The sequence below is a fragment of the Mangifera indica genome, chromosome 15 (assembly GCF_011075055.1).
Source record: "Mangifera indica cultivar Alphonso chromosome 15, CATAS_Mindica_2.1, whole genome shotgun sequence".
Lineage (NCBI taxonomy): Eukaryota > Viridiplantae > Streptophyta > Magnoliopsida > Sapindales > Anacardiaceae > Mangifera > Mangifera indica.
The window spans coordinates 3,961,199-3,982,294 of NC_058151.1; the positions used below are offsets into that span (position 1 = coordinate 3,961,199).

Consider the following 21,096-nt stretch of genomic DNA (forward strand, 5'->3'; position numbering starts at 1 on the left):
AAAATATCGATGACACATAATCGTATATTTGAGGTAAATTATACTGTTTCAAAATTTGAGAGGTGATAATAAAAGTTTTTAGGGGGTTTTAAGAGTTTCTAAAATGTATGGGAGTAGTCTTGAAACTTTTAAATTTCAATATGTCCCTTCGTTGTTTAAAAAATTACTATTACACCTTGAAAGAAATTAATAGAATGCAAAAAATTAGGTGGGGGTGTTCAAAATAGATCGATCAAACTAGTTTGATAATTTTTTAAACTGAATCTAAATTTTAGTTTAGAATAAATCATAAACCAAAATTGAACCAATTTAAAAATTAATCAAATTTGAATCAAACTGAAACTACTAATTAATGGAACCAAACTTTTGTTTAACCAATTTTTAACTGAATTTCAAAAGAATATCATTTTTATTAATTTTTTTCATTTTTAATTACGTTCAATACTTTATTTATTTCTTATTCAATTTTTTAAAATCGATTAATTGATTTTAAAAAATAGACAAACTGATAACCAAAATAAAAAAAATGATTTTTTTTATATTCTTAAATAACCTATTTTTTTAGTTTTATTTTCAATTCAAAAATTGGTTTTGTTCGATTACCGGATAATTTTGAACATTTTTAAAATTAGGAGTATAAATATCATAGTAAAACTATTAAGACTATAAATATATTTTAAAATATTTAGGAAAAACATGATAATTTTCTAAATAAGATAGAGGACATGTTTATTTGTCTCAAGTAACTTTTAAAAAATGATATTTACACCCCCACTTACACTTTATATTGTGATATTTGGATAAAATGATAGAAATTCTCTTTAACTATTAAAACTATCCATTGACTTTGACAAGCAGGTGAAAAATTGGCTATTTCAAATTTAAAGGGTGGAAAGTATCATTTCATCAAACCTTGGATGGGAAATAGTCATTTAGCCTAATATTTAACTACTAAAATTGGAAAAGGCCAAAGGATTTTTTCCCACCCAAAGTTCATTGTATTCTCAAAATAATACCCTTTAACTATTGAAAATTCAAACACCCACCTGTGGGTGATTAAAATTAATAGCACCAATTAATATTATTTATTTCTCCTCTAAATTTAGAAAACTAACAATTTTCCCTTATGATTAAATTTTAAAATGTTATATTTTTCCCTTAGATTTTTTTCTTTTCTCTCTCCATTTTTTCCGGTGTCGTCACCTACCAGTTCTCTCTCCCTCCCCTTTCATTGTAATTTTCAAAGCCTTCTCTTTATCTTTGTCACCGAATGAGGACATTTAATGACAAAGACAAAGTCTTTGTCACTTCTTCCAATGACAAAGAAGATGTCTTCGTCACTAAATGTCTTCATCCCGTGATGAAGATGAGGAAAAGGCTTGAAAATTACAGTGAAAGGGGAGGGAGAGAGAACCAGCGGATGATGCCACCAAAAAAAAGGGAAGAAAGAAAAGAAAAAAACTTTAAGGGGGAAAATATAATATTTCAAAGTTTAATTCTAAGGAAAAATAGTTAGTTTTATAAACCTAAGAGGAAATAGATAATATTTTATTATTTTTAATATTATATGATGATTTTACTTCTGAAACTTAATTAAACTGCTAATTTCAACCGTCGATAAATGGGTCTTTTGGGTTTTCACTAGTTAAAGGGTACCACTTGGGGAAGGCAATAAACATTGGTGGGAAAAAGTGCTTTGGCCTTTGGAAAAATTAAGAACTGACTTGCTACCATCATACTTCTGACTGAACCATAAATATGTTTTCCTTTGTTTCAAAGAAAACCAAGCATAAATAAGGGAAATTGAAATTTTTAGCCTTATTTTAATCCGTGTATATATATATGTCACTCATCTCAAAACTTAAACAAATATATCACAACAGTAATCTACTTTCCTAAAATATTTCTCTTGGAATGACCCATACAGAGATTCTCTCTTTTTCTCTGCAATTTTTCTCTTCTTCCTCAGCTTTCAAGTGAGGAAAGAATCCATCTTGATGCATTATTCAATATCATATCGGTATATTATTCTATCTTGATACATTATTCAATATCATATCAACATATTATTCCATTTTAAAACACTTGAAATTTAAAAAAAATATATTCATAACAGTACAAATTTTAAAAATTTTCTCTCTTCTTTTTCAGCTTTCAAGTGAGGAAGGAATTCATCTTGATGCATTATTTTATATCATATCCGTGTCTGTTGATGTGATAAGTTTTAGTTGACCTTCATTATTATTATTTTGGCCTAGAAGCCTGGAAACTCACCATGAGGTGCGTCCCGTGTTGAAGAAATGTTTCAATTTCTGAAACTCATTGAAACTTATATAAAACATTTTAGAGTATTTCAAAAATTTTAAAAAATATTGAAATGCGATTCTAAGGAAGAAACACATTTCTTTAAAAAAAAATTGTGAAATCGGTTAAACACATATATCTTTTATACTTTCAAACCCTAAGTATCTCTAAATCTCATACTGAATTTATCTCCTTTTTACTCTTTGATGTATTAATGATCTCCTCTCTAACGTGTTATATAGATTAATGTGTATTAGTATTTCCTCTTAAATATCTATATATGTTTACGCAAGAATAATTTATAATAAATTATATGATTCCTATTTATAGTATTCTTCTTCTTCATTCCTTTTTTATTATTCCTTTTTATATTATATAGGTTTATATATTTTTGTAACAAAAACTTTGTATTTATTAAAAAACATGATATTTTTTATATTTATAAGTTTTCTCATGTTTCTATTTTTTATATTTTTAAAAAAATATGTTTTTACATTTCTATTTCCATGTTTTCGCGTTTATACATTTTCGTTTTTGTGCCACGTAGAATTTTGCAAGTAATTTGTGCATTTAAAAAAGAAAACTAACAAAGACCATGCACAGTCACCCTGGCGGCTTCGCCGAAGCCTTAAGGACACATGTATACATCGAAAGAAAATCGCCAAAGAACCCCATATACAACTACATTCCATAACGCCTAAAGCGCATCTTGTAATTCCGTCTAACCATTGTGTTAGATAGAGTACAAAACAGGCAAAAACTATACAAAAACATTTTCAGCTACCCGTGATTTACACCATCAGAATAATTTACCATACTCACAATTAGCTACTTACAGAAAAGCTTACATGCACATGGAACATCACAGAAACATCCTTTGATTCAGCTTAAGCCGAGCCACAAAAACAAGTGATACTTTAGTTTTGAAACTGCCCACCACCAGAATCCAACAGCAACCATGCATGTAAGAGAAAACCCTTCAACATCATCCCACACCACCTCCCAGCTACTCCTAGAAATTGCAATTCAGCAGTCCAAGCCTAAGAGCCATTTTTGTTGTTCCCTTTTGATATTTTAAAGCTTTTTTCTGTTTTATTTTTTAATTGAGTGAAGTTTAAACTGGATTGACGCATGGAATATATGAAATTGTTGACTTAAAATAGTAGGTTCTGAGTACTTCATCGCATTGCTAACAGTTTGTAAATTATATAACGGTGTCATTTAGGTGTGCAAATGTCGATACCTGCTATTTGTGTGTATTGTCAGTTGAGAATTAAAGTAGGAAAATAAATTTACTCATATGCTTATGTCTACTCCGAATTGCTTCTATGGTCAAATTTTGGTGCTAAAAACAAAATATGGTTCTACAACCATGCAGGGTTTTGTAAGGGATACTTGTCCATATTATTGATATCCCGGGGGTGCATTGTCATTGAATGTGTTGCTTCTAATGATGTTGATGCTTGTGAACTGTGTTTTACCGTTGATATATAATGTTTTGCGGCCATACTTATAGCACTCCGAAACAAAGTCAACTCTGCAGTTCAAAACTTTTAATAGATTCAAGACCTGGACAATGGGACAAACAACTAGAGACTAAACATATCAAAATTATCATTTATAAACAAAAAAAGAAAAAGGTTTTTTGCGGTTATTAAAGGAGGGTATTTGCCAGACCTACAACACAAAATCTTCATAACATTCATCTAATAGAGATGTTAACTTTTACGGAAACAAAAACGTTGTCAACACAAGCAAAACTACATCTATTTAAATTAAAAAAACATGGGCCAAGACCCTAAGAAGAGGAGGATTCAAATGTGTTTTTCCCTCTGGTACACTTGTGTGTAAAGAGGAGGGAGAGAGAGGAGAAATAAAGGTAAAAACACAAATAAAATCAATGTTTTAATAATCGGACCGGAACATAAATCATTTTGAATACTGGTTTTGATCAAATCGGTCAAACCATTTTGACCGATCGGTCCAACCGGAGTTTTAAAATCCTAAGCAACCACCAAGAGACCAGCAGAAGGCAACTGGGCCTAGGCGACTGGAAGAAGACATGGCACCCAAGAAAATCTGGAAAATTCAGAAACAAATTAGCAGAAAACTTGGCAAGGAACCACGGAGAGTTGCAACAGGAAGAGGGCAAATGGATAGGAGACAAGCAGCAACAGGGCAAGGCTTCTCCAAAATCCTTAGGCGCAGGCAAGGAGAGGCAAAGAAAACTGACTCCAATGTGCACCAGCTTAAGAAAAGGCCACAAAAGCACACTTCGGCTGAAGCAGACAGAAGCAGCATACTAGAAAGCATCCAAAGCATCACCCAAAAACAGCTCCTTGATAGGAAAATACAGCCAAAGAGGAAGGGAACCCAGCAGCAAAAAGCTCTAGAAAGCAGTAGAAAGCTCCAAGATGCAGCAGAAAGCTCCAGGAAGTAGTAGAAACCACTGAGAGAAGGAGGAAGCGAAACATTGGCGGGAAAATATTAATGCAAAAATCGGTCCGCCAGTGGTTTAAACTATGAAATCATTAAACCATCGGTCCAGCCACAGTTTATTTCAAAAATTAATTAAAAACGGTTTTGTGCATTACAGAAACCACTATAGTATCCGGTTCAACGACTGGCCGGTCTGACCGACTGGTCTGGTCCGGTTCTGCAATCCTTGAATAAAATATTAGAGATATTACATTGATGTATCATTCTTGTGCTACATAAAAACTAGTGATAGTACTATGGACATAAACATTCCCATCATTAGACTGAACCATATAAAAACTCTAATGTCATATCTTTTTCTTTAATGTCTCAATTAATCTTTATATTTATTTTCTTACACCTACAACAAACTCACTTGAGTTTTCTCAGACTCTAAATCTTTGTTATTGTAGCTTATCTTGCTAAAGGTTTTAAATTGCACATATCAATCGATGATGAAAAATCACATCAATAATTTGACACTAAAAAGAAGACACATATACATCTCAATATTTCAGAATTTCAATACTAGCTAGTGGAAAATGGCACCGAAAGGTACTAGATAATCTATCTTCAAGCAATTCAAAGAGTGATCTAGAGCCTCTTTCCCAAGGCTAGTAACATACTTCTACTCAAATTGATCTTTTCGTTGTTGCTCAATCAGCACAAATATTCTTAATATGTTATACATTATAACAAAAGAGCATAGTTTTAGGACATTCAAACCTCGTAGGAAGATTCCTCGCCCTCAACTATGATAAGAGCAATAAATCAATTGTCAACACACTTGCCCTATGGGCTTCTTGTGATACTCTTAGACAAATCTCACATTGACAAAATATAGAAGAGATGTTGGGTCTATGTGTACTCTATTTGTGTATCCTATATCACTTAGGGATAAGAGGATTTAACTAGTTAAATAGTTTGTGAGCTCCTTAAACTGTCAAAATGTATTTTGGGTTGCAAAGTCCAAAAACAAAACTATGATGAACTATGTATCAAGAGTGGATAATATCTAGACAATGAGTTATGCTATTAGATCAAAGATGTTACAAATGATATCAGAGTAGCTCTATGTGTCCTTTTGAATGATGACAGGACAAACTTCAATAAGGACATTGAGTTTTATAAGGGGGTGTATATGATACCTTTAAGCAAATCTTACTTTGGCAAGCATTAGAGAGATGTTAGGTTTGTCTTTACTCTGTCTATATATTTCATATCAGTTAAGGATGAGAGGATTTGATTAGTAAATAGTCTGAAAACTCCTTAAACGATCAAGACGTGTTTTAGATTGTTAACCTAGAAACAAAACTATGATAGACTATGTGTCCAAAGTAGACAATATCTTGACAGTGAGTCAGGTTATTGGACTAGGGATATTACACTCCTAAGAGGGACCCTTCATCCCTTCCCCTAATAGGCATTAATGAACAACATTCAAAAGCACTAGATACCTTGGTAAGCTCCATCAAAGTGACATTATAGGCAAACACATATAACCCTCAAGGATAACAAACCTAACAGTGTATCAACCTTAGTTGGTAATAGGATAAGCAAGGCCATTAACCTAGAACCACCTAAATTCATGTCGAGCCTTTTTGAAGAAACTGGTCCACTACGCCTCAATACTCATAACACCTTAATTAGTACGACAGGTCTCTTACCTCTCTAGTTTAATCTAGCATTTGTGTCTATAACACCACACTCCAAACACATGTCCTTACACGAAATATGTATCCAAAGAAGCACATCCAATCTAATTTTAGTCATGCATACACATTTAAAAATAACATGAAGTTTTTCATAAATACCAACCTACAATCTCCAAAAGTGCATAAATCATTTATTGAATGTCAATAGCAAGATCCAAAACATTAACCCATAAAATCACCATGTGGATGATAATTACAAGTCTCACAATGCTTAAAAGAAAACATATATAAAAGTTCGATTATGGAAAATGATAATATTGCCTCTGCCCTCATGCACCTCCATGAGCTAGCGTGCTACCTCCCTACTGTTTTATAACTTTACCTACAAAACCATAAGAACAAAATGCATGAGTGAATTACACTCAGTAAATAGACAATGTCATAATATCCTAAAATGTTCAACCGAATGATCATGAATGATCAGGTCTCCTATATTTATCATTGTCGTGTTAGTATGGATGTTTATCTAACATCGCTAATGCCCATCCAAAATATCACAATGCCATAGTGTTGGTGTCATCGCATACGACTAATACCATACGACATAGTGGAAACTAACAACTCCACCCATTATTACCATCAACAAGCATATAATATATCCAATCTCAATCATTATTTAACAATAGTCATCAAGAATCAATCCAATAACATATATATGTGTGTGTGTGTGTGTGTATGTATATATATATGTGTATATATATGTGTGTGTATATACATATATATGTATATATATATGTGTGTGTGTGTGTGTGTGTATATATATATGTGTGTGTGTGTGTGTATGTATATACACGCATAAATAATACATATAATGTAAAAATATGCTTCACAACCCTAGTTTAGACATACTTATATACATATCACCCTTTAGCATATGGATTACATCAAAAGGTTCTTATAATAGAATAAACACAAGATTTCATATCACTCAATCCATTTATACAACTTTTCACCACCTCCAATCAAATTATAGAATGCAAATTATCAAATAAAACTAATGGTCTACTTACTTCTCTTCTTGAAGATACTAAATAATCCACATGTACGTGTAACACCCCTCCCCATAAGTACTACCCACCAAAGGAAAGATGTTACGAATTAATATCTAGAGCGTCTATATATATATATATATATATATATATATATATATATTATATATATATATATATATATATATATATATATATATATATTATATATTTTAAATACTTTAAAATAAACGCATCACTAAAAGTGTTTAGAAATTACTCTAAGAAAACTGAGAGTCTAGAAGCAAACAAAAGTTGTATATAATTGTATGAAAACTCATCTGAAAGCATTTGAAAACATGGAGTAATCATATACAACTGTATCATCATCTTAAAAAGGTCTAAAAGTACCAAGAACATGCGACTGTATGCATGTAATACAAACCAAAGATAATCTGCTCCAACCGGATCAATCTTCGCTGACCTGACCCTGTCTCGCAGCTACCTCAATCATCTGTGCCTGCAATTAGGAAAGAAAAGAAAGTGAGTGATAAGAACACTCAGTAAAGGGAAATAATTAAGTAAACTATCTCTTTTCCTGTTCTAACGTACTTTCGGGACTCCACCTCACATCCTAACCTCTATAAGAGATTGAAGGGGTAATCTAGTTCATTCTTTACTATTTGGATCATACTTTGTCCCATCTGGTGTCTATTTAATACTTTCTGGAAGCTAACTATAGGGATTTGACACTTTTCTAAGCTCGAGCTCTTTTCCTTTCTCTCACTACACCAATTGTGATATGAATTGTGTTATACTACGAGCATGCTCTACTGTGAGCAGACCCTACTATGGGTCTATGTCCTACTACGGACGTGCCCTACTACGGGCGGTGTAGTGTAAAGTGCCCCCTCATAGTTTATAACATGCATGTGGGTCTTATATTTTACTAATTTTGCTTCAATCTAAATTTATTCATAACTTACCAGACATTACTCTTGGGACGACCCTTAATTCTTGAGCCCCGAATTCTTTTTCTTGTTTTTCTTTCTTTTTCTTTTCTTCTTTTCTTTCCTTTCCTTTCTTTTCTTTTTTTTTTTCTCCTCCTTTTCTTTCTTTCTTTCTTGCCCAGAACTACGAAATATTGTTCACAGAACAGTCATTTAGCATGGCAGCCTTCTTTTTCATACAATTTAACAACACAAACGGTTTCTAATTCATACAAGCTATATATCGTTGAAAAGAGGATTCAAATATCTTTCCAACAAGCTATAATAGCACTCATAATTAAATAGATAAGGCAGTCAAAATGTGAGCTAAAGGCAGTGGCAAAAACTGCCTCCTCTGTTTATTTGGTAAAGTAGTCCTTGTGGTTCATGTAATATTTAACAATCTAAATAATCTCTAATTCATACAAGTTATATATCATTGGAAAGAAGATTCAAAGAGCTTTCCAACAAGATATAATAGTACTCATAATTCATCAAATAAGGCAACCAAAACATGGGACGAACTCAGTGGTAACAACTATAAATATCATACAACTTTCTGCCATGAACAAAATAACACACATAGACATCCCAAATGGCAAGACAACATTCCTCAACTTCAAAATTATCATTTATAACATAGATCCAAGGAACCAAAAGCCTAAAACATGCAACATATTAAGGATGATTCCCTTTACCTTGTTTCAAGCTAAATCTTTACAAGTTGGTTTCCTTCTCTTTGTTTTACTTCTTTTATCACCAAAATCACCTTAAATCAACACCAAAACATACTAATATATTCATATAACATACATCCAATATATATATAAACATAGGTAAAGGGAAAAAAAAAAAGAGATCTTTTGGTTACCAAGGCTCCCAAAGTGCTTACTCTTCTTTTCCTTCCTTATCTATCTTCCAAAACCCTTCCAAATTACTTACTTTCCTTCAAAAACACAGCAAAGAAAGGAAGAAACTGCCTCTTCTGGAAGAGACAGGAAAATGATGGAAAAAGCAGAAGGTAAAGGTTCTGTATTGACTTTTCTCTCCAACCATATATATATTTACTTACTTTTTCTTCCTTTATTGACTTTGCTCTCCAAACATTTTTGTTTTCTTTTTTTTTTCTTTTATATATATCTATATATACTACAAACACACACATACAATTGGAAATATCTCCAAACAGAGTCAAAAGATGTAATTACCCCTGGAACATACCTGAGGTATTACAGTATGCTTGTTTGATCAACCCCAAGTCTTTCCTTCGCCCAAGCTTTTCCAAACACTCAAACCTCTCTTTTTTTTCTCTATTTGGCTACATAAATTTGGGGTAAAGAATATGAGCCAAACGCAAATGCGCTTTTTTATTTCCTCTTCAGACAAAAATACACGAGCGTGTACTTAAGGCATATGAGCGTGTGTGTTGTTATTGAATAAAGACACATTCCGAAATCCTTGCAAAATGCATCTCTATCCAATATTCAAACGCGTCACGTTTAGATTTGGTTAAATAACTTGCATCACATGAAAAAAGACCATTTTACCCTTTTCCATGCTACACACGGGCGTGTAGCCTCCCTACACAGTCGTGCATCCTAAATTTTATACATAATAAATTCTCACACATAATTATTCAACTTAAGTAAAAAAATAAAAATAACCTTGAACATACTTGCAGGTGTTACAGTGTCTTGAACTAGCATGTTGTCTTGTTACAATAGGGAAGATGAATGAGACCACCCATCCATTGCCACTGAAAAAAAAAAAAAAAAGGCTTTGGCAAGAAAATAATCATGAGAGAATACATATTCAATCATTATAAACACTATTTTCATTATTTTACCAATCAATTATTTATATAATCGTTAAAACTAAATAAATGCATACTTTTAATGATGGACATTTTAAATTTCTCACTAAAAAGTTTAAAAACCCATTATTATTTGTAGGGCGAAAGTCAAACTAAGTTGGCTTGATCTCAAAAGTTAATTCGATTCGAATTTAAATTTAGTTCAAATTGTGAGGGTTAACTTGTTTTTAAAATTGAGTCAAACTCAAAGTAGAGAGAGTTTGACTCAGTTTACCTTGTGAGTTGGAAGATGACTTGATTCAATTTGAACATGGTTTGCAACTTGATTCAAGGGATGACAATGATCAAAACGACATTGTTTTGCTTATTATCAAATAAAATGATGTCATTTTGACAATAAGCAGTGAACTCAAGCAAACTCAACTCAATTTAACTCGATCTGAATTTAAACAATTAAATCACTGCTAAATAATCTCTATTATATATTTATTGAATTCTCACAATTGTATTTCATGGTGAATGTCACAAATAGAGACCCACATCTTGAGCATTGAAGATCTTCTACAGCCTATTGCTTAGCTGAACATCCTCTGACTTCATATCATATGTATATCATGTTAAAAATCATTAGACATACTATGATACTGGCCAGGCAAAAACAGCCGTTGGATATGCTTTGATTGGTCCTACAAACTTCAATCAAAGTTGATAAACAAATCTGTCCATTATTATAATGTATTCAAACCTTTTATTGCAAATATCTCCATGTTAAGTGCGATTTGGACCCCATTGAATAATAGCAACCACCCATATGCATTGTTGCTTTTGCTTAACACTTAATTGTCCCCAAGGAATCTAGTAACATGTGCCATATGTCAATACCAACCTTGGGTGGGTCTTTGGGATTACACTAAATTTTGAGTGGATGTTTGAGATAAAATTTTTATTTTTTTTAAATTTTTTTATTAAATAATAGTCTTACTTTTTAACAAAAAGGTGAGTGTTTAAAAATACACCAAACACCGGATAAAAATATTTTTTTTTTGGCCTAATTTTAGTATTAAATTTTTAGAAAAAAAAAAATATAGTTAGGATCTCAATGTGGCATTGATACCATTTCCATGCGAACAAATTTAATTCATTCACCTGAAGTACTAATGGTGCTGTCCACATGATGGGTATGACAAAACTTCCTTTCTGTCCTCCTTAATAAATGAATCTCAATTGTTAGGTATAAATATATTTTTGTTCGGTAGCTGGCATGGCTCACATTTCCTCTTGTTTAGTTTATCGCCATACTTTTTTCTTTAACTATACCTTAACTTTATTTTTTTAAATAAAAAACCTTTTTTAAATCAAACATTTTCTTTAAAATTATATTAATTATATCGAGTAAGCTAAACTGAAAATTAACTTTTACTTAATTTCATGCAATATAAAGTTTATATAATATTGTGTGTGAGATGTGTATTTATAATATAAATAGGGCTTAGTTACCCAAGGTATGTCTGTGATTAAACAATAGGGGTCTTAGGACTTGGGATTAAATTAGGATTGAAAGAACCCGTAACAATCGGAACTTAGGTATAATCAAATTTGGGTGAAAGAAAATTATTAGTTTTTTTAAAAAAATAAAAAGAAATGACATAAAGTTTTAATTTTTTTAATTTTATTATTAAATAATGATTTTATTTTTAATTATAATATAAAATTTTAACAATAAATAGATATTTAAATTTTTGGAACTTTGTTGATATATATTTGAGAATGACCTAAACTTTGGGTAAGAATAAGTCTTTTGGCCTAATTTTAATATTAAAATTCTAGCAAAAAATGATATAGCAAAGGTCTCCATATGGCATTAATACTAATGGTATTGTCCACATGATAGATAAAACAATACTCCATTTCAGTCCTCCTTAATAAATGAATATCAATTGTTAGGTATAAATATATATTTGTGGGGTGGTTGGTAGCTAACATTTCCTCTTGGTTGGTCTCTCGCCAAACCTATTTTTTTAATATACCTCAATTTTTTTTTTTTTAAAATGGCAAATTGATCTTAAGTTGGATCTCTTTTTTTGGATTATATCGATCACATCAAATAAGTTAAATCCTAAATTAATTTTTTCTTAATTTTATGTATTATAAAATTTATATAATATTGTGTGTGACACATGTATTTATATTAATATAGGTCAAATGACTTATTTCCACCCAAAGTATATTATTTTTCTAAGTTTTTCTCTGTTAACTTAAAAAATCTAATATACCCACTCATTGAAGGATGAGTCTAATAGTTTTAAAGGTAAAATCGTTATTTTATGTTTAATATTAAAAATAAACTTAAATTTGATTTCTTTTTTCTCCCCTAAACCTTAAAAACTAACAATTTTCTCTCAATCTAAGTTTTCAAAAACAACATTTTTCACCCTAAGGTTTCTAAACTTTTAGATTCAATATTTTCAGCAATGAAAAGACTTCTCTGACAATCTCTAGACAATGTCTCTTCCTGTCTAACGTGTCCTTCTTCCGAAACAATACGAGACAAAGATGGTTTATCTTCTTTCTCTAACAAAGAGCACGCTGCGCTACATTAGAAGAAGGATAGCCAGAAGGAGAACCCGTGGAGAGGAAGAGATATTACTTGGAGATCGTCAGAGAAGTCTTTTTATCGTTGAAAATAGTGAATCTGAAAGTTTGAAAATCTTAGGGGAGAAAATACTATTTTTAAAAATTTGGATTGAAAAAAATTATTAATTTTTAAAATTTAAAAGAAAAATACTATAAATAATAAATTCAATTAATTTTAACTACCGAAAAAAGGGTAAATAAGATTTTTAAAACTAACCGAAAAACACTCAAGAAAATACCATACTGGAGCCGGAAATGAGCCCTTCGGCCATTAATATACTGTATCTCTCGGCCTGAATCTACAGAATAAATGTTTCGTGATATGAATTTTGCAGGTTACGATAAGATCTTGTCTGCTTTGTTTCTATTTATTGATGGAATTTTAATTTTCCTTTTTTCATTTCCTATGTCATCTTTTCACTTTTGTCGATTTCACCCTCACCTTTACGTATTTATATCTACCTCATTGTCAGCTCCTTTCTTTCATGTACTGAGTTGTTTAACCATAAAAAAAATCTATGTCATTGATCTTTCATGGTATTTATTAATTGTCGTTGACCATTGTTCTTTAAAAAACAAAAAAACAAAGAACAAAATGGACTGGTAGGGATTGCATCGACTTGGTCAGTATTAATTATTCGAGTAAACCATATTGAAAGAATAATATCAACCAAACAAACCCAAAGTTTATTGAAATTACATTTTATATCTATCAAGTTTGAAAAAGTCAATTTATCAGTTATATGATAAATTTGTTAAAAAAATATGTTAAATTTTTTATAAAAATATCGAAAAGACAAAACAACCATATAGCTAAATAATGTCATGCCCCCAAAAGTTTATGAAAAAATTTTTATATCCCTAATTTATATTAATTTTGATAAAAATATCGATGACACATAATCGTATATTTGAGGTAAATTATACTGTTTCAAAATTTGAGAGGTGATAATAAAAGTTTTTAGGGGGTTTTAAGAGTTTCTAAAATGTATGGGAGTAGTCTTGAAACTTTTAAATTTCAATATGTCCCTTCGTTGTTTAAAAAATTACTATTACACCTTGAAAGAAATTAATAGAATGCAAAAAATTAGGTGGGGGTGTTCAAAATAGATCGATCAAACTAGTTTGATAATTTTTTAAACTGAATCTAAATTTTAGTTTAGAATAAATCATAAACCAAAATTGAACTAATTTAAAAATTAATCAAATTTGAATCAAACTGAAACTACTAATTAATGGAACCAAACTTTTGTTTAACCAATTTTTAACTGAATTTCAAAAGAATATCATATTTTATTAATTTTTTTCATTTTTAATTACGTTCAATACTTTATTTATTTCTTATTCAATTTTTTTAAAATCGATTAATTGATTTTAAAAAATAGACAAACTGATAACCAAAATAAAAAAAATGATTTTTTTTATATTCTTAAATAACCTATTTTTTTAGTTTTATTTTCAATTCAAAAATTGGTTTTGTTCGATTACCGGATAATTTTGAACATTTTTAAAATTAGGAGTATAAATATCATAGTAAAACTATTAAGACTATAAATATATTTTAAAATATTTAGGAAAAACATGATAATTTTCTAAATAAGATAGAGGACATGTTTATTTGTCTCAAGTAACTTTTAAAAAATGATATTTACACCCCCACTTACACTTTATATTGTGATATTTGGATAAAATGATAGAAATTCTCTTTAACTATTAAAACTATCCATTGACTTTGACAAGCAGGTGAAAAATTGGCTATTTCAAATTTAAAGGGTGGAAAGTATCATTTCATCAAACCTTGGATGGGAAATAGTCATTTAGCCTAATATTTAACTACTAAAATTTGGAAAAGGCCAAAGGATTTTTTCCCACCCAAAGTTCATTGTATTCTCAAAATAATACCCTTTAACTATTGAAAATTCAAACACCCACCTGTGGGTGATTAAAATTAATAGCACCAATTAATATTATTTATTTCTCCTCTAAATTTAGAAAACTAACAATTTTCCCTTATGATTAAATTTTAAAATGTTATATTTTTCCCTTAGATTTTTTTCTTTTCTCTCTCCCATTTTTTCCGGTGTCGTCACCTACCAGTTCTCTCTCCCTCCCCTTTCATTGTAATTTTCAAAGCCTTCTCTTTATCTTTGTCACCGAATGAGGACATTTAATGACAAAGACAAAGTCTTTGTCACTTCTTCCAATGACAAAGAAGATGTCTTCGTCACTAAATGTCTTCATCCCGTGATGAAGATGAGGAAAAGGCTTGAAAATTACAGTGAAAGGGGAGGGAGAGAGAACCAGCGGATGATGCCACCAAAAAAAGGGAAGAAAGAAAAGAAAAAAACTTTAAGGGGGAAAATATAATATTTCAAAGTTTAATTCTAAGGAAAAATAGTTAGTTTTATAAACCTAAGAGGAAATAGATAATATTTTATTATTTTTAATATTATATGATGATTTTACTTCTGAAACTTAATTAAACTGCTAATTTCAACCGTCGATAAATGGGTCTTTTGGGTTTTCACTAGTTAAAGGGTACCACTTGGGGAAGGCAATAAACATTGGTGGGAAAAAGTGCTTTGGCCTTTGGAAAAATTAAGAACTGACTTGCTACCATCATACTTCTGACTGAACCATAAATATGTTTTCCTTTGTTTCAAAGAAAACCAAGCATAAATAAGGGAAATTGAAATTTTTAGCCTTATTTTAATCCGTGTATATATATATGTCACTCATCTCAAAACTTAAACAAATATATCACAACAGTAATCTACTTTCCTAAAATATTTCTCTTGGAATGACCCATACAGAGATTCTCTCTTTTTCTCTGCAATTTTTCTCTTCTTCCTCAGCTTTCAAGTGAGGAAAGAATCCATCTTGATGCATTATTCAATATCATATCGGTATATTATTCTATCTTGATACATTATTCAATATCATATCAACATATTATTCCATTTTAAAACACTTGAAATTTAAAAAAAATATATTCATAACAGTACAAATTTTAAAAATTTTCTCTCTTCTTTTTCAGCTTTCAAGTGAGGAAGGAATTCATCTTGATGCATTATTTTATATCATATCCGTGTATTATTCCATCTTGATACATTATTCAACATTATATCAATATATTATTCTATTTTAAAGCACTTAAAATTTTTAAAAAAATTATTTATAATAATACAAATTTTTAAAAAGAGCTTAAAATAAAAAAGAGTTGGTATTATAGCAAAGAGGGTTGGCCACGCCGACCCTTTTAAAGTAAAAAGGGTTGGTGTCATGCTAACCCTTTTTGCTATAAAATGGGTTGGCCCATGCCAACCCTTTTTGCTATAAAAGCATGCCAACCCCTTTTTAAAATTTGTATGGTTATGAATAATTTTTTCAGAAATTTTAAGTGCTTTAAAATGAAATAATACGTTGATATGAAGTTAAATAATGTATCAAGATAGAATAATATACTGATATGATATTGAATAATACATCAAGATGAATTTCTTCTTCATTTGAAAGCTGAAAAAGAAGAGAGAAAAAATTACAGAGAAAAAGAGAGAATCTCTATATAAATCATTTCAAGAATGATATTTTAAGAAAATAGATTACTGTTATGGTATATTTATTTAAGTTTTGAGATGAGTGATATATATATATACATGGATTAAAATAAGGCTAAAAATTTCAATTTCCCCATAAATATTAGCCTAATCAATCTCTTCTGAACTGTGTCTTCGTATACATACTCTCTCCCTCAGAACAAACACAGAGAAAACTATAGCTATGGCGGCCTCCTCTTCCTGCCATTACCAGCCATCGTTGTCCGCAGAAATAATTGCAAACAATGAAAATCTTTTAACCGAGATATTCATCTTCCTCCCTATCAAATCTTTGCTCAAGTTTAAATCTGTATCCAAACACTGGTTTTCCATCATCACCGGTCCCAACTTCTCCATCCGCCTCAGCCGTGTCCCCAAGCCCATAACTGGCCTCCTTATGCGTTGCAACAACAGCCCAGAATATAATTTCATCAATCTTGGTTCCAATCCTTCTCCAGCTCCTTTTAAATCTCTCACTTTTGGAAACATCCCATCTCGGATTCACATCAAACAATCCTGCAGTGGTCTCTTATTGTGCAGTTCTTTGCAAGAAAATGCACCTCGCCCCCACTATTTTGTTTACAACCCCACCACAAACAAATACACGATGCTTCCTCCAATCCCTAATGATAAGGGGGCTTTGTTTCGTGATTTTGTTTTGGCATTTGATCCTTTGCAGTCACCTGATTACAAAGTCGTTTGTGTGAAAGATAGTTTTCTTTATGAAAGTTCTTTTCAGATAGAGATTTACTCATCCCAAACAGGAACTTGGAGACTATGCAATTCTTCTTTCAATTATCCGAATAGTCCATTTTTCCTGGAGGGTGTTTTCTGGAACAATGCCATTTACTGGTGCAAATCGAGTCCATATATGTATTTCGACATGGATAAAGAGGAAGTCCGAGAAATGCCAATGCCTCCGAATATCAGTGGATTGGATGAGAAATGGAGATGGTATTTGGGAACATCTCGAAGCCATTTGCATCTCATAGACATTTACTGCCCTTTCAATACCATATTCAACATCTATGAAATGGAGAAAAGAGAGGATTGCTGCAGGTGGATCGTGAAGTATCAGGTTGATCTTAGTCTGATAGTAAAATCATACCCTGAGATGATTAAAAACTTCCATAGGGACTTGCATTTCTATTTATTTTCCATATTATGTGTTGTGAGGGAAGAAAACGACGATGATTCGTATTTGGTGGTGCATTTACCTGCAAAGGTAATTCGTTACAATTTCAAGGATAAGAGTTTCAACAAGATCCATGATTTTGCTTCAGCTGATTCTGAACTTCAAGGTGCAAATGAAAATGGAAATACACAAGTAACCGATTTTGATTTTGTGGGCACTGCTGCTTTTCAATTCATAGAGAGTCTTGCCTGCGTTTGAAGACTCATCTTTTACTTTTGATCTCAGCAGCAAGTGTACGTTTGTTTTATGAAGTATAATATGAATTACTTCATGCATTGAATTGAATAATTACATTTCATTTCTTCCTGCAAGTCAGTTTACTAGTTCATATAAATTCAATTACAAAGAACAAATGGGTTCAAGAAGTGCTTATTTTCGTGGCTCGCATGTTGTGATTGACCAAAAACCTACAAATTTTAAATTACAGAAGAGGGGTCGGTTTAGAAATTGTTTAATTCCCTTGGTTTCATGCTGGCTAACTAAACCGAAGAAAACCAAGCAGGTTTCCGGTGTATGTACTCACAGACACCTTGCAACAAATTAATTAATCTATGAATTTTGACCAAGTATAATCTCATTTCTTTATTCTTTTTTTATACATATAAAAAACAATATTAAATACTTCTACAAAAAAAAAATAAGAAATATCTATCCATTCGTTAACTATTTTCATGAATTTCATAATTAATTATCTATATTCTCGTTAAAACTAAATATATTGATACTTTTAAAAATAAGTTTTTCAAATTTCTAATTAAAAAACTTATAAGTCCATCATTATTGATCTTAGGGGTGTATAAAATATTACAATAGAACTCCTACTGAATTGAACTATGAACGATATTATGTAAGGTTGGATGCTAAGCAAGCTGACTTAATCTCAAAAGTCAGTTTGGCTAGATTTTGGTTTGAATTCATAATTTGAATATGTAATTTAGATTCGTGGTTTGAATTCAGTATAAATTCATAGTTTAAATTTATGATTCGAATTTATAGTTTGAATTTATTGTTCAAGTTTGCAACTTACTTACAAAATGACTTTTTTTGTCTATTATAAATAGTGATACATCAGTTCGTATAAATTAATTTGTATACATTACTTTATAACTACAGGGCTTAATGTTGACAATTGAGGTGGATAGATAGGGAAAACACGATAGAAAATCAAAAACAATTAGTTAATTCTTTTCTTAGAGATGCTTGATTCAGTCAATACAATGATTATAGAATCAAAATTACTAAATTTGTGATATATTAATTTAGTATAATTGATTTAATTTCAAAAAAATAATCTAACTTCAATAGGATTCTCCATCAACCAAAAAACAAAAAAAATGAAAATGGAAACTTAGAGGCTAACAACTCTAATGGGGTTGGTATAGGATAAAGAATGGTCAATGTTATATAAAAAAAATGTTTGTTAGAATGTTATACCATATATTATTATGTTTGGTGTATGAATTATATTATATAATATAATATTATTTTCCTGATACATGTCGAATTATCCATTTAATATCTAAGTATACAACAACAAATAAGGGAGTAATGTTGTCGGCCTCCACTTTTTTATTTTATTTTATTAATCATAGAACCGAACAGCGGAACAGGATAAAAATGTATTTTCCATTGAACAATTAGGTGTCCGAGACATGGTGGGATCATCGCAACAGAAGTGGACTATTCAATTGAAATTCGCCCAAATGAGTATTCTTCTACTCTCCAATGGGCTCAACTAAACCTGCAACACCTTTGTGCTTAATCCTTGGTCCTCGTCAGTCCACGTTGATTCCACATGTGAACAGACACAGGGTTGGAGGTCTCTTTCTCTCTAGCTATGCTTATTCCTGGTGGGTGCTTTCTGTGGTTGATGAAAGAGTGTGGGAAAAGGTGCCCTAGAATTGGGATTGCCATTTGGTAGCTCAAATTTTTTAAATGAAATGAAGTTTGATTTACCTTCCAAGTAATATTATGTACACCTATTTTAGATATATAATTATGTACAAATTTATATATATTATCATATAATTGAGTATTATTTTATCTTTAATTTCAAATCATACAATCATGTGATGATGTACATAAATATATATACATTTATGTATCAAAAATAGGTACACATAATTTTATTGTTTGTCATCCAGGGAAGGAGGATAGATTTTAGGGGGCATTTGGTTTCCGTTTTTTAAGATTATCTTGGTAATCTATCTTTTATTCTCTTGTTTGGTTTGTCAGTAATAAAATATTACAGTAATTTTTTATTACTAATGCTGACGTGGCAGGTAATATAAGTGGTAATCTGATTACCACATTCATCTTAGGTATTTAAAGATTACCAAGGTAATATTGATTTTATTATAATTATATTATTATTTATTAATTTTTTGAGACAAAAATGAATTTATTTTTAATTAATATGACAAATAATATAAAAAATATTTAAAAATAATTATATTCAAGGGCATTTAAGTAAAATAATTTACTGGTAATTTTTTATTACCTTTAATCAAACACAATAATTATTTATACATACCAAATTTTATCAAACATAGTAATCATTTATACCCAATAATCTTCTAAGTAATCTATCTTCAAGATAATCTTTCTATTTTGGTAATAAAACATTACCTAAACCAAACACTCCCGGGGCGTTTGGTTTTCGATAAACAAAGATTATCTCACTCATCAGTCTTTTATTATTTAGATTATCTTATTTAATATATCAGTAATAAAATATTATGATAATATTATATTTACCAATGATAATGTAACAAATAATATAAATGATAATTTAATTATTATATTATTATAATTATATTATTATTTATTAATTTAAAAAATAATCTCATTTTTAATTAATATAATAAGTAATATAAAAAATATTTCAAAATAATTATATCTAATATCATTTAGGTAAAATAATATACTAATATTTTTTTATTACATCTAATCAAATACAATAATTAGTTATGTCTATCAAATTTTATTAAACATGAGAATTATTTATATCTAATAATCTTATAAATAATCTATCTTTAAGATAATCTTTCAATTTTAATAATAAAGCATTATCTAAACTAAATGTCTCCTTAAAGTTTTGGGATTTTTTTTGTTTTTGTTAAAAATTGGAGACCTGTGTGTGAATATTATTATACTTTTAATATTGGCTTCTTTATCTGGTTTCTAAGGAGGATGGCAAAAAGAAGTGAAAACAACCGCATGACATAGCAATGGCCCAATTGATTCAACTTTTTGTGTGTAAATATTAAATAATGAAAATGATTCAACTCTTTTTTGTGCATCTATGTGTCATTCGACCGATGCACAGATGGTTAGACATAAAAAAGATCTATTCGATATCGCACAAATCATCAATCTTTTTTAATTGTTTTTCAGTGCTTTCT

General features: G+C 30.3%; 1 protein-coding gene across 1 annotated transcript; it reads left to right on the forward strand.

The window, feature by feature from the left end:
• Positions 1-16,632: 16,632 nt before the first annotated feature.
• LOC123198260 (F-box protein At5g07610-like) lies at positions 16,633-18,003 on the forward strand. The gene has a single exon (XM_044612938.1). It carries the CDS (start codon positions 16,682-16,684, stop codon positions 17,888-17,890), a length of 1,209 nt encoding a protein of 402 aa, XP_044468873.1. The 5' UTR covers positions 16,633-16,681; the 3' UTR covers positions 17,891-18,003.
• The last annotated feature ends 3,093 nt before the right edge of the window (positions 18,004-21,096 follow it).